The sequence below is a fragment of the Salvelinus sp. IW2-2015 genome, linkage group LG24 (assembly GCF_002910315.2).
Source record: "Salvelinus sp. IW2-2015 linkage group LG24, ASM291031v2, whole genome shotgun sequence".
Classification (NCBI taxonomy): domain Eukaryota; kingdom Metazoa; phylum Chordata; class Actinopteri; order Salmoniformes; family Salmonidae; genus Salvelinus; species Salvelinus sp. IW2-2015.
Genome location: NC_036864.1, coordinates 6,629,163 through 6,649,828, shown reverse-complemented (window position 1 = coordinate 6,649,828; position 20,666 = coordinate 6,629,163). Strand labels below are relative to the sequence as shown.

The 20,666-nt window shown below is 44.3% G+C and overlaps 2 protein-coding genes across 3 annotated transcripts in view; both read right to left on the bottom strand.

The window, feature by feature from the left end:
• Positions 1-3,247: 3,247 nt before the first annotated feature.
• Positions 3,248-9,808, bottom strand: LOC111951559 (FYVE, RhoGEF and PH domain-containing protein 4-like). Of its 2 annotated transcripts, none has more exons than XM_023969729.3 (11): positions 8,805-9,808; positions 8,543-8,688; positions 8,149-8,305; positions 6,895-7,033; positions 6,579-6,637; positions 6,227-6,367; positions 5,580-5,764; positions 5,449-5,479; positions 5,268-5,345; positions 4,870-4,995; positions 3,248-4,671 (listed from the first exon to the last, which is right to left on the bottom strand). In XM_023969729.3, exons 1-11 carry the CDS (start codon positions 9,090-9,092, stop codon positions 4,456-4,458), a joined length of 1,566 nt encoding a protein of 521 aa, XP_023825497.1. In that variant the 5' UTR covers positions 9,093-9,808; the 3' UTR covers positions 3,248-4,455. The 2 variants fall into 2 exon arrangements, with proteins under 2 accessions (XP_023825497.1, XP_023825498.1); XM_023969730.3 differs by having other exon boundaries at positions 5,274-5,345; positions 8,805-9,807.
• A 3,474-nt stretch (positions 9,809-13,282) lies between these two features.
• The window catches only part of LOC111951344 (protein bicaudal D homolog 1), a 46,218-nt gene continuing 38,834 nt past the window's right edge, over positions 13,283-20,666 (bottom strand). The window contains exons 5-7 of the mRNA XM_023969401.1: positions 20,583-20,665; positions 15,905-20,292; positions 13,283-15,457 (exon numbers count right to left, since the gene is read on the bottom strand). Coding sequence (XP_023825169.1) covers positions 19,353-20,292; positions 20,583-20,665 — 1,023 coding nt within the window. The 3' untranslated portion in view covers positions 13,283-15,457; positions 15,905-19,352. The remainder of the gene's footprint in view (positions 15,458-15,904; positions 20,293-20,582; position 20,666) is intronic.

The following is a 20,666-nucleotide window of genomic DNA, read 5'->3' as shown; positions in this document are numbered from 1 at the left end:
TGTATAGAAATGGCCATCAACACCATCCATAATCATGATACTACAGACCTGATACTAAGGGCCCGATTCAATCCGTAGCGCTGAAGATCCACGCTACAGTGCGATATTTATTTAATATTTATTTAACGTTTACGTGTTCGCGGAGACTGCATTCAGAGTGAACGCTGCATATGTCAGCTCRTTGGGAAATCCCCTTTACAGTTCAGTCGCGCAACTTCCGTGATACGGACTGAATCGAGCCCTAAGTACACAATACTAGTTCACATGTGGATATGGTTTCTGGTGAAAGAGGGGTCTGGACTCACCAGCACACTTTCTTATGACGTCCAACATAGAAATGTATCAACTTTATAYGACTTTAAAAATGTACCTTTAATCACAGCTGTTTGACCAAGAGGTTTTGGGCTCAAATCTAAACGTATGCTTTTGTGTGTTTCCGCAGTTCTCTATGTCAAATACACAAAGAGTGAAAAATGTGAATTAGCTGGTGGCTCAATGGTTAAATCSCATCCTTCAGACCAAGAGGTTGCAAGTTCGAACCTAATTTCCTATACTATTGCGTACGTTTCAGCAACTCGATGTCAAACATACAGAGTATGGTATCAAATGTGATGAAGGTGGTGGTGCAATAGTTCAATTACTGCCTTGAGACCAAGAGGTTCTAGCTTCAARCCTCATCTACTTAGCTTTTGTGTACATTTCCGCGACTTTAATTGTCAAACATACAATGTGATGGTGGTGTAGTGGTTCTATCTCTACCTCAACACTTAGAGGTTGTGGGTTCAAAACAAAAATGTTCTGCTTTTGTGTGTGTTTCCGCAACTCTCGATGTCAAACATACGAAGGGAATGGTAAAAACTACTGTCTCYATTTCTGTTGAGGTTTAAATTGTTTTTGGTTTGYGCCTCYGCAATTGTGACTGTCAGAAATACAAAGAAAAGCAGATCTACAGTAATGGACCAGTGGAGGCTGGTGAGGGGAGGACGGCTCATAATAATGGATGGAATGGAGTTAATGGAATGGTATCAAACACATGGAAACTATGTGTTTGATACCATTCCATTTATTCCGCTCCAGCCATTACCACAAGCCCATCCTCCCCAATTAAGKTTCCACCAACCTCCTGTRATGGAGACACTTTAAGTCAGTGATGGTAAACTGTGAATGACTGAGGGTGGCAGGTAGCCTAKTGGTTATGAGCGTTGGACCAGTAACCGAATGGTYGCTGGTTTGAAGCCCAATACTGAATAGGTGAAAAATCTGTCAATGTGCCCTTGAGCAAGGCACTTAACCCTAATTGCTCCTGTAAATCGCTCTGAATAAGAGCGTCTGCTAAATTACAAAAAATGTTTAAATAAAAATGTAAACAAAMGAGTTGTCTGGCTTTTTTTTAAATKATGCTCTTTATTGATTCATCAGAACTGTTCACATCAGAAATCATTACATCATTTACGGCTTCCAAAGCTGTGATTACAGGAAAGGACACATTAGTAAACTTAACATTTGTTAAACCTACCTTAAGTAGAATGTTTTTTTTGACAAAGTTTGATTACCTGTGTTGTCACTCACTGGATGTCACGATGGTCTCCAGGGCTAAAATCATATGAAAGGAAACACATGAGAAATAGGCATAAAATAAACTGCCTACAAAAAAATTACAATTACAATTTTAATCAACACATGAGAAACAGTTGTTGGCCAAATTACTTCAAACTGCATTCTCTCTCTTCAGCTCCTCCACCTCCTCCTCACTGGCTTTCAGTATGGCACTCATGGCTGCAATTATGGTCAGAAATTCTCAAAATCTTTTGGGGCTCTATTCAATCCGTGTCACAGAAGTTCAGCGTGATTGAAAAGCAACATTCTSGCGTTAGCGGAGACTGCATTCTGTCCACTTATCTACACACATACAAAATGTAGTTAGGAACTGCATAAGAAATGTAACATGTTTTTTCAGCATGACAATGCCCCTGTGCACAAAGCGAGGTATATACAGGAATGGTTTGTYGAGATCGGTGTGGAAGAACTTGACTGGCCTGCACAGAGCCCTGACCTCAACCCCATTGAACACCTTTGGGATATATTGGAACGCTGACTGCGAGCCAGGTCTTATCGCCCAACTCAGTGCCCGACCAAACTAATGCTTGTGTGCTGAATGGAAACAAGTACTCGCAGAAATGTTCCAACATCTAGTGGAAAGCCTTCCCAGAAGAGTGGAGGCTGTTATAACAGCAAAAGGGGGGACCAACCCATATTAAACCCCATGATTCGGAATGAGAGTTCAACAAGCAGGTGTCCACAACTTTTGGTCATGTAGTGTATATAGTGGAAGGTCTCCATCTCCATAAAACGTGTAGAACTCTCCAAAGGAATATATTTACTTAAAGACATGCTCCTGTACTTTGGTGAAGTTTTTTTAAACCTCCCACTTGGGCTGAATGTGTTCATACATGCATAATCTATGAGAATAATTACTTTTTTTACATCAATTAGCCACGAATCCCTAGATGAAAGCGACTTTTCTTGAAGCTTGGCTGCACCACTTCCCTACATTTCCCCCCACGTGGGCCAGCCTCCTGGCAATCCGAGTTCTAGCCAATGAGCTTCAGCCTCTCGTATCTGAGCGAGAGCAGCAAGAGGCCTGCCCAGCGTTATCCAATGATGTTGCAGGGCGGACCCAACGGCTCAGTGGCCACAGCAGAGAAAGGTTGCAGCCTTTTATAAGCCGGCGGGGCACCGGTCTATGGCCCCTTACATCATTGGGCGAAAGCGGGGAGAGAGGAGCGCCCTCTCAAATGGAACAGTATCTGCGCAGCTCTGTCATTTTGTCAACAAGGCACATGGTGCATCTTCCAGAAAAATATCTCTTTTCCATAAAGTAAAATGTTAGAATTTTCAAAAATGTCTCATTGGGAAGAAAGATAAAAGCTTTTTATCAAAAGCAATCCCTTTTGCATGGGAAAACACAGAATCCTAGTAATTACATACGCATGTTTAATTATGTCAGTTTTGTTTTGAGCAGACTGGTGACGTTGAAAGGGGCACCTGGTTCAAACCCAGGAGGCAGCCCGTTCCAAATCGAAGGCAACAACTTCCAGCTGATACAAAAACACCGCCTACACAGGTGGGATTAATCGAGAGAGCAATGACGTGGTCCACATATCTTCATGTAGTACGCACTTTTCGGGGACCTTTGTTGGTTTGTGAGTGCTACTTTCGGAACTACTGGGRAAAAAGTATACAAAAGTATAGGAGAATCTCTTTAATAACACATACTGCTAGCATAAGAAACTTAGCTGATAAGTTTCAAACTTTTATTTTCTAGTTCAAATGAACACCTTGATCCTCTTTTAAACAAGTTTAACTTTATTTTTTCAAAAGGTAAATCATTTMAAATACAAACTATAAGGTTAATTTATTTTCTTATTCAGATAGGGATAGGCAGAACACATTGCTTCTCTCGAGTTTTTACACAAATTCATCTCATTGCCAACCCATTACGGTATACAGAGAGCGCCAAAAATATTAGGACAGTGACATTTTTGTTTATTTGGGCTCTGTACTCTAGCACTTTAGATTTCAAWTGATACAATGACKGTGGGGTTAAAGTGTAGACTGTCAACTTTGAGGGTATTTTCATCCAACATTTAGAAATTGCAGTACCTTTTGTACATAGTCCTCCCCATTTTAGGGGACCAAAAGAATTGGGAAAAAATGCACTTATGTGTATTAAAGTAGTAGAAAGTTCCAGAATCATGGTAGCATCCACATTAATGTAGAAGTGTTTAGAAACATATTCTATTCTTATTTTACAATACAAGTGACTCCAAAATTACACAATATATTATTTACCATTCATTTCTATTGGGCACATAATAATCTGAAACAACCAAAACAAACAGCAAATGCATCCAACAAGTTTGTAGAGTCACAAGCTTGATGTCATCATTGCATGCTAGGAATATGGGACCAAATGCTTTGTACTACTCTAATATCCATATAAGTGGATTTGTCCCAATAGATGGGTCCCCTAACATGGGGGGACTATGTACAAAACGTGCTGTAATTTATAAACAGGTCACCCGATATGGATGAAAATACCCTTTTATTAAAGCAGATAGWCTGCACTTTAACCTCAGTCATTGTATCATTTCAAATATGTCACTATCCCAATACTTTTGGATCTCACTGCATCTCATTAAGGCCTTAACACTGAACACAAGTGCAGAGACTGGRGGATAGTGTGTGTTTGAACACTGAGGCTGTTTGAGCGTGCGTCCTCGCTGTCATTGACAGCCATCCCGTTTCTATTGGCGACACTCYCGTAACCATTATCAGTGACACTTTCGTTGCCATTGATGACCGTCCCCTTGCCATTGCCAACCATGGCGYTGTCATTAACSACCATCCCATTTTCATTGACAACACCAGTCACCTGTCCCCTGCAAGGGGACCCTAGACAAGGCCTTCACATCCTGGGGAAAGGGTAGSGATGGAAATGGGGAGGTGGGGTGTGGAACCTCTAGAATGTCCCCCCTCCWTGCCCTCTCCCCTCTCCTCTCTGTTGGCCCGGAGGATCAGGGCGGCGTGGCAGTCTAGACAMACCTTGTTCACCTTGTTGCCATCGTACTCCAGAGTTACTTTGTTGTCTGAACACCTCCAACACACCACCTGACAGACAGGTGGACACACAGGAAGTCATGGTCATATCGGTCTGGTTTAGATGTTTATGTTAGAAAGAATGGAAGTACAACACTGAACGTGAATGCCATTTCARCTAATCATAACCTCACCCCAGCCTTAGGTAAAGTGAATGTGAAGTGTGTGTTGTGTGTGTGTATCCATGTGTGTACGTGTGTGTTAACTCACACAGCCACAGGCTCTGCAGTGGTGTCTCCATCGGGTGAGGGCGTTGAAGGGTTCGCTACACTTCATACACATGGTCACYTCATTGTCCCTGATCCATCGAGGGGCACGCCGACCCAGCTCCTCCATCTGTTCATGCACACAGGAACAAAGAACAACGCTCAAAATCAGTTCAGTCTCGCCATGTTGTTTTACCACCCGTACATGCAAGAGGATCTCAAATGAGTTGTTTCTCCTTCCCTTTTGCTAAATGATCAGTTCCCCTCCACACCCATTTGCCTGTGATTTATCCCTCTATATTAATACAGGGAGCATACCGTACAGATGGAGAAACACACACAAAATAATGGAAGAAAACATTCTATCGGTCTCTGTTTTGCACAAAAATAAGGGATCCTTACAGATACCTCTACTTCTTTAGAAGCTGACACAAAAGTCTCATTCTTCTGCAGGAAAACATCAATAGTGTCCTGGAAAGCCTGAAAGTACAAGGCACGTCAGATCATGTGTACTCTCTCTATATACTCATCATGTGCTATTGGTCATTKAAACGGGTTTCAAAATATGACAAAGCACTGTTACCTTTATCCAGTCCTCTTTGTCTTGTTCAGAGCTGGAAAGACAAAGCCACATGTTAACATTTATACAAAATCTATACATCCATCCAAGACCTTCAGGCGAGTTATATTAGTGAAACCCACCCCTCTCCTCACCTGGCCTGTAGGTCCAGGGTCCTCTCCAGGGTCCTCTCCTTGCCAGACACCTGGAAGGTGTGGGGGTGGTGTTCGTTGGTGGTGCGCTGCACCGTCATGCCCTCCACGTCAATCCGTGCCCGCACGGTGAACCGCTGCCCCGCCAGGCTGAACCGAGGAGCGCAGCACAGCAGCATGTTGTTTAACTGGATGGACAGCAGGGGGAGGGAGAGGCAAGAAAGACATGAGGGTTTTAAGTATGAGCCACAAGAGTCTCCTGAATGACCCGTTAATGCAGGAGTRTCTGCGGGTTTTCGTTTTTTCCTTTCAATTAAGACCTAGACAACCAGYTGAGGGAGTTCCTTACTAATTAGTGACCTTAATTCATCAAGTACAAGGGTGGAGTTTGACACGTGTGGGTTATATGGATGGATGTTCAGTGGTTCCTAGTCAGTGAAGTGCAAGATTCTGACAAAATAGAGATGATTTCATTTTACATTATACATAGCAGAAAATCATGTCTGTTCTACACTACACATTTCTATAGCAACATTGTGTAATGTTGCGTCCTCCTAAACTCCATAAGGTCTCCATTGGGAAAGAGGTGGTCTGACTTCAATGGGACTTCCTGGTAAAATAAAGGTTAAAATATTGTGAGCTGGTCTAACCAGGAAGAGGTGTCTCTCCATGGCGGAGTTCCTGGCAGCCAGCATCAGGATGCGTCCCTCCCTGATGAACTCATTGGAGGGATTCATCACGTCCTCCTCCCCCAACATCTCGTAGATCTCCAGCATCTTCTTCAGGTTCTCCTAGAGGACAACACGGCAGAACAGAGGATGTTAGACAACAAAGCAGATCACAAACTTCTGTCCCAACCGATAGCAAAATAACAAAGTACAGATGGTAACAGTGGTTCACATTAGTAACCTCTATGCTAAAGAGAAATGGTCTCTAGATATACTGTACTGACAATTGCTATCCGCAGTAAGTAGAGGATTGGCATATTAGTTCTGCACGTACTGATTGACGGATGGCGCTGTTGGAGTGTGTTGCTGCCATGGAGATGTCCTGCAGAGACTCTGAAGGCAGACAAAGAGATCAACACCTTATTTTTTTTWGAAAAGAAAAACCACAACACCCCTAAACCACAAAACCTAATCTATTATGGTTTCTGTGAAAGTTACTACAAGCCTRAGTAAAAGTGATGACACTGCGTGAGTCTTAGCTAGTAATGAGGACTACCTGAACTCTGCAACAGTAAAAGTGAGGCCGGCCTTTGTGGATCTACTGTATGTTGGACTATGTCTATGCTACAGTAAGGAAGGTGTCAACTCACTCTCTGCATGACTGTGGTCCGAGTCGTCGTTAGGCAGTCTCTTGAGGTAGTCTCTCAGCAGCATCTCATAACGTGGTAGTCTCTGGACCGGCTCCAACATGTGGTGCTGCAGGGTCAGACTACCACACACCTCCTGACTCTGGAAGATAACAGAAAATCAACAACAGGGCAAGATTGACTAAATGTTTCCACCACTGCAAAGTCAGCAGCTATTGCTTTTCATTAGGTTAATGGTGAACTGAAGATTAAGAGAATGAATAAGATATTCATCACTACTCTGGACGGTTCTGACTTAGAATATGTAAACAACTATAAATACCTAGGTGTCTTGCTAGACTGTAAACTCTCCTTCCAGACTCATATTAAGCATCTCCAATCCAAAGTTAAATCTAGAACCGGCTTCCTATTTCGCAACAAAGCCTCTTTCACTCATGCTGCCAAACATACCCTCGTAACACTGACTATCCTACCCATCCTTGACTTCGGCGATGTCATTTACAAAATAGCCTCCAACACTCTACTCAGCAAATTGGATGCAGTCTATCACAGTGCCATCCCTTTTGTCACCAAAGCCCCATATACTACCCACCACTGCGACCTGTATGCTCTCGTAGGCTGGTCCTCGCTACATATTCGTCGCCAAACCCACTGGCTCCAGGTCATCTATAAGTCTTTGCTAGGTAAAGCTCCACCTTATCTCAACTCACTGGTCACCATAGCAACACCCAACCGTAGCACGCGCTCAAGCAGGTATATTTCACTGGTCATCCCCAAAGCCAACACCTCCTTTGGCCGCCTTTCCTTCCAGTTCTCTGCTGCCAATGACTGGAACGAATTGCAAAAATCACTGAAGCTGGAGACTTATATCTCCCTCACTAACTTTAAGCATCAGCTGTCAGAGCAGCTTACCGATCATTGCACATGTACACAGCCCACCTGTAAATAGCCCACCCAACTAACTTGAAATTACTTCGCCACTATGGACTATGTATTGCCTTACCTCCCTTATCTTACTACATTTGCACACACTGTATATAGATTTTTCTATTGTGTTATTGACTGTACGTTTGTTTATCCCATGTGTAACTCTGTTGTTTGTTGTGTCGCACTCCTTTGCTTTATCTTGGCCAGGTTGCAGTTGTAAATGAGAACTTGTTCTCAACTAGCCTACCTGGTTAAATAAAGGTGAAATTAAAAAAAATAAAAACAATTCAGGTAAAGTGTTTACTCTGTGTCCCTGCCCAGCCACCGTACCTGTATATCCTGTATGACGTTCCTGAATGGTGCGGACCTCTCCGTCCAGACTCTAAGCAGCTCCATGGCTTGGTCGAAGCTCATCACGTACTCAGCATACATCCTGAGGAAGGGAGCATGCTGCTGCATGACATCACCCAGACGAGGGCTCACAGACCTGTGGGGTCAAGGGTCGGAGGTCAAAGTTCAAAAAATKATTATTTAATCAGTTTAGATATGCTAGCGATTTAATGTAGGAATGTTAAAACTACTGTGGTCTTTGTGAGGCTGGATGAATTACATCAAATATAACCATATTTTTAATTGAATAAAAAGGTTCCAATCCAATCATGTCCTGCAGTCCCATTATAGAGACGTACTTCAATTGCATCATCATCTATTTGGGTTGTCTCACCATTGGCCCATGTGCGTCTCCAGGTCTGGCAGTAGGAACTGGCAGTGGAAGGTGTGGATGGAGGAGATGTTGGAGAAGATGGTCCTCACCACATCTACAGGGAACAAGCCTTTACCGGCCTCCTCAGTCAGCCGAGCACAGAACACCTGCACCCACACACACACGTGTTAAAACACTGCTAATCAATACATACTGATCAAATCATGTGGCGATAACTACAATGGATGAACAGAAACAGTGAAGTTGACAGTGACACACTGACCTGGTCTAGTAGGTGAAGGCGAGCAACATAGGCTCTCTCTGTGAGTAGAAGCTCGTTGGCAATCTTATACAGCTTCTGTTCAGTGGAGTCCTGCACCCTCACCTCCTCACTCCCTCTCTCCATCTTCTTCTCTACTGTAGAGCTCTCCTGAAGCATGACCTCCTCCGTCCCAGTCGCAGCTCTGTGAGAGGGGGACAGTTCCACGTTGAGCCCTGTATCCACCTTCCTTCCGCCTCCTACATGGCCATTGACCAGTACAGCGTCCCACATCAGGTCTAAACAGTTCATATTTATGGGAGAGATTTCCCTCGCTCTGCCCTCCCTACAGGCCACTACTTCTGCCCTGTCTGGACTGTGAGCATTCAGTCCTGTGTGTGAGCTGTCGGTAGACCCACTGTCTGGGTCTCTAAGCTGGTCCAGGCTTATAGAGGTGGTGGTATGTGTTGGGCTGCTGTTAGCTGATCTGAGCACAGACTGGTTTTCCTCAAGGTGAATGAGGTCAGGCAGGCTGCAGGGTGATCCTGCTATCAGTCTGTCTCTTTATCCTGGCTCCAGGGCTTCTCAGCTGGTTCAACCTGGATCCCGCTCCCTTCCCTGGGGACTGAGATCCTAGTCCCCCCTGTATGGAGCTCTTTCCTGGGCTGTGGATTCCTAGTCCCTTTCTTGGGCTCTGGGTCCCTGGTGGTACCCCCTTCACCGGTCTGTGGCTAGGTCTGGTCCCAGGACACTTTCCTGGGCTGTGGACTGCTATGCCTCTCCCTTGGGGTCCTGATCCCTTCCCTGTGAGTAGAGCTCCTCCTGGCCCCTTGACAGGGCTCTTCCCAGGGCTCTGGAGATGAGCAGGTTGAGGAGACACTGCAGACAAGGAGGGAGGAGGGTGAAGTTGAGTAAGGGATCTATCCTAGCCTGGTTCCAGAACAAAAATATAAAYGCAACATGTAAAGTGTTAGTCCCATGTTTCATGAGCTGAAATAAAACAAATCCCAGAAATGCTCCATACGCACAAAAGGCTGAGGAGTATTTCTGTGCGAAAAAAACTCATTCTGATTGGCTGGGTTTGGCTCCCCAGTGGGTGGGCCTGTGCCCTCCCAGGTCCAGCCATTCCTGCACCCCTGCCCAGTCATGTGAAATCCATAGTTTAGGGCCTACCTAATTTATTGATTTCAATTGACTGATTACTTTACGTGAACTGTTACTCAGCAAATCTTTGAAATTGTTGCATGTTGCGTTTATATTTGTGCTGTCTTGCCAACTCCTATTGACATGATAATGACCATAGAAGTTGTCAAAACAGCACAAAAAGATTTATCTTGCAGTGCACGTTAAACCACACTCCTTTCAGTCCCTGTACTGTGCTTTGAGTGGGGATTTCTTGACAGGGCTCTTTCCATTGACCTCCTCTCTATTAGGTAATGATGCTCCCACAGATACAGTACTATACACATGTACAGCTGTTCAGTTCTGAGGGAGAGCGAGAGACTGGACACCTACCAGTGACATACAGTAAGGGTACGAGGAAGTTAACCTAGTTTGAACAGTCCATCCTCTGATGGCATACTTACAAAATCAATCTGTAATCGACACCCCTGTGACATTGGTTGGAGGGGCAATCTGTGTTTGCTACATCCATTTCTGGACTTTGAGATTGGTGAAATGTGCCCATTGATTCTTGAATAGTGTAACTTGTAGATGACTCAATAGCTTGGTTCAACCGTCTTACCCCGACGGAACGCAAAATGTAAGCGTGTTTTGCCCCGTTGTTTGTGAACAACGTACTTGTAAACATAACACTATAGCCTCAAATGGTTAAAACTATAGTTTTGGTCTAGTGGATGCTCAGTCTTTGCATCCATAGCGGGGTCTATGAATGTGAGAGTGGTTGCATTTCTCCACCCCTATTCCTCAGCTGTTTACAGGAACATTAGCGGGGTGGCTGCTTTGTGTTTTGGTTAATTATATTGATTAAATTGTGTTGATTAATGAGTGAATTGTCTGTAAAACTGAATAAACAGTTTTAAAAAAAAAAAGTGTTTGGGCAGGAAAATGGTCTGTCAACTTGTTACAGTATTCATAACGGGTGTAGCTCACTACTAGACCGTTCTCTACTCCAAATGTGGTGCCTCTGAATTCCTTTGTAAATGAAGCGGCCCCATTTTTTATTACGATAAGAGGACATTGTTCTTTCACTGAAGTCGTTAGCTCGCTTATTCTACGAGTTTCCAATGCTTTCAGGAGTTTCCCCAGTGATGTCAGGAGAAAGGAAAGACTAACAACTGCATTCCTGGACAAAAACGATGCCAAGCTCACTGATATTATTAACAACGCCAGGTATCAAAGTGAAACAGAGCCAAATTCCCCACGTATTGCCGAGATGGTGTTTCTCCCGGTCACCTGACTGCTTTTCATTCTCACTTCTCTCAACGTGTTAACCATTTCTAGTCTTTCTTACGTCACTGGAAAGATAATAGGCTCCATGTTTTAACCAACAGACTGCAGTCGGTGTCTACTGAGGAGGAGAGGACGACAAAAGTGACMGTTTGTTGTTTTGAAGTGGGTAAAAGTTAGCAAAACAGGTTCTGGATTKCAGGCTAACATTCCACTCCATGTACTCGGTCATGCTGTTTACCATGATAAGGAGTGGCATGATAACTCAGACAGGCTAGGTAAACATTAGATGGAAAGTGCCAACTGCCAACACATGAGTTTAGCCTAATAACGCTGACTCTTCAGTATTGGCACAGTTTGTGTTCACAGACACACACTCAAACCCTGTGTGTTTGTCATACAGTGGCCAGTTAAATCTAATGTTAGTTAGCTAGTTTAAATGGCACTGTGAAATAGTAAACCAACTGAACGAACAGTGTTTTTATTTATTTATTTTACCGTTATTTTACCAGGTATGTTGACTGAGAACACGTTCTCATTTACAGCAACGACCTGGGGTAATAGTTACGGGGGTGAATGAGCCAATTGTAAGCTGGGGATGATTAGGTGACCGTGATGGTATGAGGGACAGCTTGGGAATTTAGCCAGGACACCGGGGTTAACACTCCTACTCTTACGATAAGTGCCATGGGATCTTTAATGGCCTCAGAGCGTCAGGACACCCGTTTAATGTCCCATCCGAAAGACGGCACCCTACACAGGGCAGTGTCAATCACTGCCCTGGGGTATTGGGATATTTTTAGACCAGAGGAAAGAGTGCCTCCTACTGGCCCTCCAACAYCACTTCCAGCAGCATCTGGTCTCCCATCCAGGGACTGACCAGGACCAACATGCATGTTTCTGGTCAAGAAAAAGCCCACAACTTCAATCCACACGTGTTGTCTGTCTCTGACAAATGTCTCCTCGCTTCTTACATACACCATTCCAGAGGACAAGAGCACTTCGCTCACACACACACACACACACACCACTGCTGTTCTTGAATTGAGTCCTGCATCAGTCTCGAAGACTCATACACACCCAAACCCACTCACTGCTTATCAGCGAGTGTCCCTTTCTGACTGAGTGGTCAGTGTGTGACTGTCTTGTCAGGGGAAGTGTAAAGGGCAGAGCTTCCTGAGTGAAATCAGGTATCAAAACAGTTCCATCAATTACTCAAGAGTATTTGGTTAACATCTTATCTAGGTTGATATTACTTCTGACCTAGGACCTACTGTCTCCAGCTTATTACTGGGGGCAATAACATTAACATGAAGCTATTGTCCAGTGAGGAAACATGGTGAGAAATACTGTTATCTCCACTACATCTTCACAAACAATAAACCAGTGCATTAGCGTGTAAGGGACAGTAAATCACTGTAACATATTATACCAGTCAGCTGTACTCAGTCAATGCCTTGGCAGACATCCCAGACACTCTGTTATGGCTTCAGCACTATGWAGACTAAATCTAGAGAGCCACAGGCAACCTCCAGTCAGATTTGTGCAGGGGAAAGAAGGAGTTTTCAGTTTGGCTCGACTTCAGTTTGCGCTGACGCACCCACTCAACGTTTCCAAAAACAACTGCMGTTGGAGAAGGCTGACCTTCCGTCTCCCGCGGTATTCCTTCGACTTTCTCCTCACCGCCGTCCGCCTAAACTCCCCCGTCTCACGATGAGTGGCCTTCACACTCTCCCCCCTCATCAGGTCACCGTCAAACATGGTAATATGATTTATAATAATAACCTTTATACAACGTATTGTTCCCTTGATCGTGAATAGAGATCGGATTCGAGGCGCCGGAGGGATTTACGCAGGTAACCTTAATTACCGAGCTGCTCCTCCAACAAAAACGTAAATAGGCGTACCAAATTCCAAAAGTCCAATACAAATTTCCACATGCTATGAATCTCCATCAGTGAAGTCGAATCCGATAGATCTTAACATTGGCACAAATAAACCCTCCGCCCCCTGTGAGCCTTTGGTGGCCGAAACTCTAATGCCATTTTCCTAAAGGTGTTGATGGTAATGTAAAAAAAAAAAATATGCATAAGTGTTTAGCAGTCCCCTATAAGATTAGGGGGAATTTATTGTCTTTAAAGTGTAGGCTTTACATGGTTAAATATGCAATAAAAATGATTTGAAAGATACCATACATTTATATATTGCTGTCAGAATGTCTAATGGTTTTTATTGAGTWGTCGAGTAGTGTTGAAATTGTGCAAACCAGTCCGTTAATCTTTATTATGGGACACACATTCAGTGCTTCATCTTTGTGCCCTGAGTACTATACACTCCAGGTACAGAAAAAGTAGCTTSTAACAATCATCATTTTCTTCATAGCTTACTGTATGTCCAGTTGGCCTATGTATACCTTCAATGGTATTTGAACCATCTGATACGTTTAAAGAAACCTTCAGATAAGGGAGAAATACATATGGTGGGGAAAATAGACATAGCGACCCACAGCGTTACAACATACAGAATACTCCTGATATCCTCATTATTGAGACATTGTGACWGTTAACTGTACCATCCGCTAAACAGATGCGGAAGACACATTTCGGGTTGAACGCATTCAATTGTGAAACTGACTAGATATCCCCTTTCCCTTACTCTCGCCATTGGACTCCAAAGCCAGTTTGCTCTCCCAAACTAATGCGTAGGGGTTTAGCTCTGTGGGTTAATACAGTCTCAGGCTGGTTACACAAAACCCCTTCCTTCTCCTTCATCTGCTTCRTGTGATGTCTGAGAAACCTCGTGGGAATGGAGCAGACAGCATTCACCAGAATAACACAAAAGCATGTCAAAACCCAATGTTTTTGAAACCCAGCTGCAGTTAGCAACCACAGTTCTGGTCAGAGATCCTGTAGAAACAGAATGTTCTGTCTAAAGCCAGGCTGAGGTGTGTGAATTCATCCCATTTTGCCACGCCTCTGAGCTGTGACTGAGTGGACGTTTTATATAGATGGTTAAAAGTTGCTGGGTGGTGGTTTGAGAAAAGCTCAAAATTTGTATTTCTAGGTTAGGATACATAGCATCATGGTTGAATACASTACAGCATAAACTGCCAACTACCTCTACTATTACTATTACTACCACTACAGTGCTACTAGTACTACTATTCTATAGTGAAAGCTGTCTACACTCCGATCCAGCATGGTTACTTCCATATACASKTTGTAGAAAACAAAAGGCAATCTTGGATAGAGATCTACTTTCAACATCATTATTTAACCCAGTGGGGTTTACAGTCAATCACAGCTAGTACTGGAATGCATTGGTCAGTTTGTGCTTGTTATTCAGGAGGTTGATTGAGGCCTTCAGAGAAAGAGGAAGGACGAAAAGTACGTCCCGAATGGCACCCTATTCCCTATGTAGTGCACTACTTTGGGGAATGTGGTGTCACTTGGGACGAAGATGATGTTTCAACATAGATACTGTAGAAGCAAGGAAGGACGATGATGGTACAAACACTGTCAGCCTTTACAATGTTTGTAAATCTCTTATCCTGTAAAACACATTAAAAGTGCAATAGAAACATATTCATATACCGTAGCGAAGTGCGTTTTAAAGCAATTCCATAGAGTATAAAAAACAAGCTACGATCTTGGTGAGGAGTGGGGACAAGCGATGAAAAGAGAAGAAAATGACAAACAATCTGTGTTCGTGAAAGCTAATACTTTTTACATGCATTTCAAATACACAGTTATGGCTTTGTCCTCTGCCACCTTGGCGTTTTCTACATACTGTATGGTACCGTCAATGATCGTACAGCTAGCTAGCTATACATTCAGCAAAACYCAACAGTTGTCCACCTCTTGACCCCAACAAAATAATCATCACTGGTCGTAACATAGAAGAATGTTTCAACAACCCCCAAAACACCATAGATAAAGACATGATGAACAAKGACTAATAGCTAGCTTGGTAGCAAAGATGGCGGCATGTCGCTCTTTTCTCCCACAAACCCTCAGTCAGACAGTCTCTTATAAGTCTTTGTGAGTGTCGTCCTTCTCTTCCACAGCAAGAGGCACTGCTCTGGCTCTGCCCTGCAGAGTCCTGTGATGGGGTTCGAGGTCAGGGTGTAGTAGTCCCAGGGTTATAGAGGACCAGGGGGACAAGGCGGCTGGGCGAGCCAAAGGAGAGGCACTCGTGGGGGGCCGCTGCGGTAGCTGCTCAGCGGGCAGTGAGCTCGGTGCTCCTGGATACCTGACACAATGCTACATCTGGGAGGAGCATGACCAGAGACAACCAGAAGACAAGAGGAAGAGGAGCGGAGATAACAGGAGATACACTGTACCTGACAAAGATCTCAGACATCTACCTCGATTACTCACAGACAAAAGGAGGTATCAGTGATGATTTACAATGGTAGGTCATGTTAGGTCAAAGCATTAAAAAAACTCACACACACAAAACACACAGGATTGATTTCCTGATGCTGTACCCTGGCTATACTGTACAAGCAAAATTACATGGAAAAATGTACTTAAACTCTAAACACATGCAACGTTTCAGTCCCATGTAAAGTTTTAGCCTGGTCCCAGATCTGTTTGTGCTCTTGCCAACTCATTGTTTCTTTGTGGCATGATAATGAGTGAGGAGTTGGCATGAGAGCACAAACAGACTGAGATTCAGGCTAGTTTTAGCCTGTACTGGTCTAATTTGTTTACCTGCTGGCTTGGGAGGCCTTCTCCCACCTTAGCTGTGAGGAGACTGGCGGCACTGTGGCAGCAGAYTTCTGACGATCTATGAGAGACTGACAGATTAGATGGAGAGACAGTACTGTAGAGAGGTGACAGGAATGGGGAGTAGGGGACATCACAGATGATCATATCCAGGAAGGGAAAAATACAGACTACTTACCAAAGAAAATCACCCCAGTGTCAGCATTTTCAAGAAGCACATTCRACATTTCTGCCAGAATGTTCCTATTCTTAAATAGTCTCAAATGCCTAAAAACGAATGTATTTGATATATTGTACTGTTCAACGGAATGTACGCTTACGGTATGCTATGATGAACCCGTGTGCTTGTGCAATAACTGAGCAGGCTGTGTAAAGCATTCCTCCCTAACCCATGAGAGGAGAACACATGAGAGAGATGTTCAAGACCACTCAAAACAGAAAAGACGACGACACGCAAAATACAGGTCATTTATACATGATATTTACAGTATATACGAAGAGTATGAACATAGCACTGTACACAGGATACAGCTTTCCAATACTCTGTGTTATATACACATGCATATAAAGTGCTCAAAAGCTAACAGGCTGACAATCAGTGGTAACTATTAACAGTCTGCCTGGAAATGGATATGGCGTTAGCACAGGGATTGGCAATGTTTGACATTATGAAAGACTCCTGAAACAGAGCAGAGGAGGAAAATGGCATTCACTGTATTCACATAGAGGGAGAAATCACAGGCCAATAGACCTGGTGGGAAACAAATCAATCTGAAAGGAGAAGGAGGAACAACGCATTTGACAGGATTAAGAGCCTCTTGCATGTACGGATGGAACTTTGATGTAGCGGGACCGAAAACTGGAATGAGTTTGGTGTGTGTGTGTGCGTATTGGAGCGTGTGAGTCGGGCGGAACGAGGAGGGTTTCACAGAGAGGAGGTCACACTGGTTTCCTTTCTTGAGAAGCTAAGACAGCGACCCCTAGCATCTATTTGATATTTGACAATCCTTCACTTTTCATTCCCTTATTGCAGAAAAGATCTATATCCAGCTAATTTACCCTACGATGGAAAATGTTCCATATTATAACCTACACTATACTACAACTACAAATGTGTTCTGCTCAAAGTAACAGGTATACAGTGTTGTGCCAAGGCAGGTAGATGGTGCTAACGTGATGTAGCGTAATAAATTAAGCAGAGTAATACAAACTCCATGTATAAAAATGTGAAGGTCACTGAGGTGGTTCCCACRCCAAATCTACAGTGATCATTGTGTTTCTGTACAGTCACCATTAGATGACTATTGGAGAAAACCATTCAACCAGCTCAATCAGCCCAACAATGAGTGCAAGAACAGTCAGTATTTCTGTTATGGAAAAAATKTAAATGTTCACCTAACGTTGTCAACAAAGTAGCTAAGAGGAGTCCTGTCAAATGCGTTTTTTTTGCTCCATATTGCATGTTATAACAAAATGTTGGGGTATATGTAGATCACTTGAACCAATGGAGACTGGGATTGTTAGAGTATAGACAGAGAGTTGTTGTGGTACTCTGGGCTCCAAACTTGGGACTGGTGGGGGAGGGGGAGGGGGAGACTGGACTGGGCCAATACTAGAGAGGGGAGTCAAAACAGGGAGAGACTAAGGAGACTTTTCTGACCAGCATTCCATTGACAGCCCAACTAGCCAAAATCTATAACTGACCCTTACCTTAACCTTAACCAAACTCATAACCTAATTTTAACCWATTCAAAAATGAAATATCGGTTTGCGCGTCAGCCACGTCCCCTTAGTTCTTCCCGTCAAAACCAAACTGTGCATGGATTGGGCCAAAGTTRGCAAAGCCTACTCACTGGCCAACACCCAGTAGCAGTGTATCCCTCATCAAGAGCACTGTTTACAGACACTTACGCTGATCATCTGGCAAAGCTTTGTTATTGTCCATTCTAACCTATTGGATAGGGCCAAAAAAACAATGTGAAAACTGTTGTTGTTGGCATGAAAAAAAGAGTTGTGAAAAGAAAAGCAGTGAGCTGATAGAAATGATGTCTGATCAGTCATTGTCGTTGCACTGATCAGGTGCTATAGTTGTTAAGGCACACACATACACAGGTGACACACTATCACGTGTGCAGAAACTGTGGAATCCCATCTATGCATCATACAGTAGCTCCACACTAACTAACCCATAGCCTAAATGTCATTCAAATKTTTGTCTATATTTCTATAACAGTGTAATGATAATTCTGGTTAACAATACATCCTTGTTGAACCCCAGTTGAAAAGTGTGTGTGTCAGCTTCCTGAGTTTTCTATSTATTAATTACATTCATCCATCTATGCTGCTGTGTTCCTCTGGAGTWACCCTCCGAGGCACTAGGGGTGCTACGTAGACACAGCTCACTGTCTGTCTCGCCTACTGATATGAAACCCAGAATSACCCATCTCGCTCTGTCTCATAATGCTATCATTAAAACCATCATGGTGTGCTGATTCCAGGTCATTTATGTTACAGGTTTAATATGATATTCAACCTCGACGGAAGTCTTCAGTCTAAGTTCTGAATATACAGTGATATTACAAACTGCCATTGGGTGGTGCTAGACTCTAAATATGTGCCAGGTTTACACAGCAGATGTGAGGATGATTGCAATAACATTGTGAGGACAGTGTTACAGAGCTGTGAGTAATAACTGAACAATTACAAATAGCAAACAATCCACAATCATTGACCTGTCTTATCCAGTACTTGCTTTGAATGACATTTGGTTACAGTATCTGTGTGATTTTCATTAAAAACAGAGAGAGAATAACACTGTCAAGTGGTTGATCTGTGGAGACCTCAGTCCAACATTTGAACAAATTCCTTCAAATGTCCAGTTAACCTAAACGTCCTTCTCATCTGTCTTTCCAAACAGCGGTAAGGTCCTGCACACATATTCACTTGCTTGTGTGGATGGTGATTTGATTTAAAGGGCAAGACCAAAACTACTGTGTATGTATAGTCTGAAAAGTGTTCTGTCTCTCCTGTAGTTTAGACCGATCAACAGTCTGTGAATAAGAGGAAGGCAGGGCCACTTGTGCTCCATGTTGTGTTAAATCCCTGAGCAGAGTCAGTCTGAACATTCACGCCGATACAGAGCCTCATCCACACGCTGCATCGAACACCAGAGGCTTAGGCACAAGAAACAGGAAACCAGTCTGTCCTCCTCTCTGTGAGCCCCACCCACTCTCTTAGGGGCTGATGGGAAATGTAGTTTTGCATCATTAAAGAGGCTGATGGGATTTGTAGTAGTGTCAGTGAGGAGGTTGATGGGAATTGTTGTTTAGTGTCTGGGAAGGGGCCAATGGAATCTGTAGTTCTGGTAAGAGAGGAGACGCATTGGATTTGTAGTGTTGTCAGTGAGGAGGTTAATGGGAACTGTGGTTTAGTGTCAGTGAGGGGGCCGATGGGAACCGTAGTACCTAGGGTAGAGTGGACTGTAGCTGCTGGTGTGGCTATATGAAGTGTGGGGGGTGTATGAAGAGGATGGGATATATGATGAAGGAGAGTAATGAGCAGATGAAGGGGTATAGGAACTGGAGGGGGTATAAGGGGAGGAAGGGGTGTAGGAACTAGAAGGGGTATAGGAACTAGGAGGGGTGTAAGAAGAGGGGGTATAAAGGGCTGAGGTACGCGTCAGGTTGGTAAGGGGGTGAGTTCGAGGGGAGCTCCATGTCAACCGGCGAGACCCCAGTATGGGAGAACGGTAGGGGGAGGAGGGGGCCGAGCCAGGCTGAGCACCCCTGCTAGGAGACGGCCGTGTGTCTGAGGAGTAATGCCTGGAGAGCCCAGTACTGCTACGTTCTAAACTAAAACTATGGGAGTCGAGACTGAAACTGTGGGAGTCGACCTCTAACGTCCGGACACCCAGTGCCCACTGGGTGTGAGCCAGCCTGTGGGGGGTGGATGGAGGGGTCCAGGAGGAGGAGGGCGCCTCCAGGGAGGGGGGACTGCCTGGTATTGTGGGGCCTGAGGGGGCCGTGGAGAAGGRGCTGAGAGGGTGTCTATGATGTGWCGTAGGGGAGCTCAGAGCTAGGGCTGTGGCGTCTGTAGTAGCAGAGGTCAGGCTTAAGGGTGCGCCAGCGCCGGTGGTGGGGCTGGAGGGAGGACCARGACTTACTTTGGGGGTGCTTCTCTTCATGCGGGCCACCTTGCCGCCGCGGGTGCAGTGCGACTGYTCCTGGTCGAAGGCTAGGTCCTCCAGACGCTGGGTCAGGGCTAGTTTCTGCTGGATGGCCATCCGCAGGAGGGAGTTCAGGGTCTTCTTCTCGTCCTCCGCCGCAGCCAGCTGCCTCTGCATCTCGTCCAGCTGAGTCACATACTCGTCACACCTGAGAAGTTTCAAGGAGAGGGGTTGGGTGCTTGCAAAAAACAAAAGTTTTGGTTACACAGCGTAGGTGGAGATGGATTCAGAAGAAATAACATGATAAGAAGAACTAGAGAAGTGAGAGAGAGAGAAGATTGGAGAGAGCGGAGGAGATATAGTAAKGGTAGGATGTAGAACTAGTCTATCCTTTTAACAAGCTATCCCTGGTCCTTGGTCTCTCACCTGGTAGTGAACAACAAGAAGTCAATAAAAGAAAGTGAGATGAAGGGATAGAGAGAGGAGRGAAATAGTCACCTGGTGGCGAACATGGCTCTGAGCGAGGAGAAGGTGGCAGCGTCCTCCTTCAGGGCCTTCAGTTCGTTCCTCAGCTTCATCATG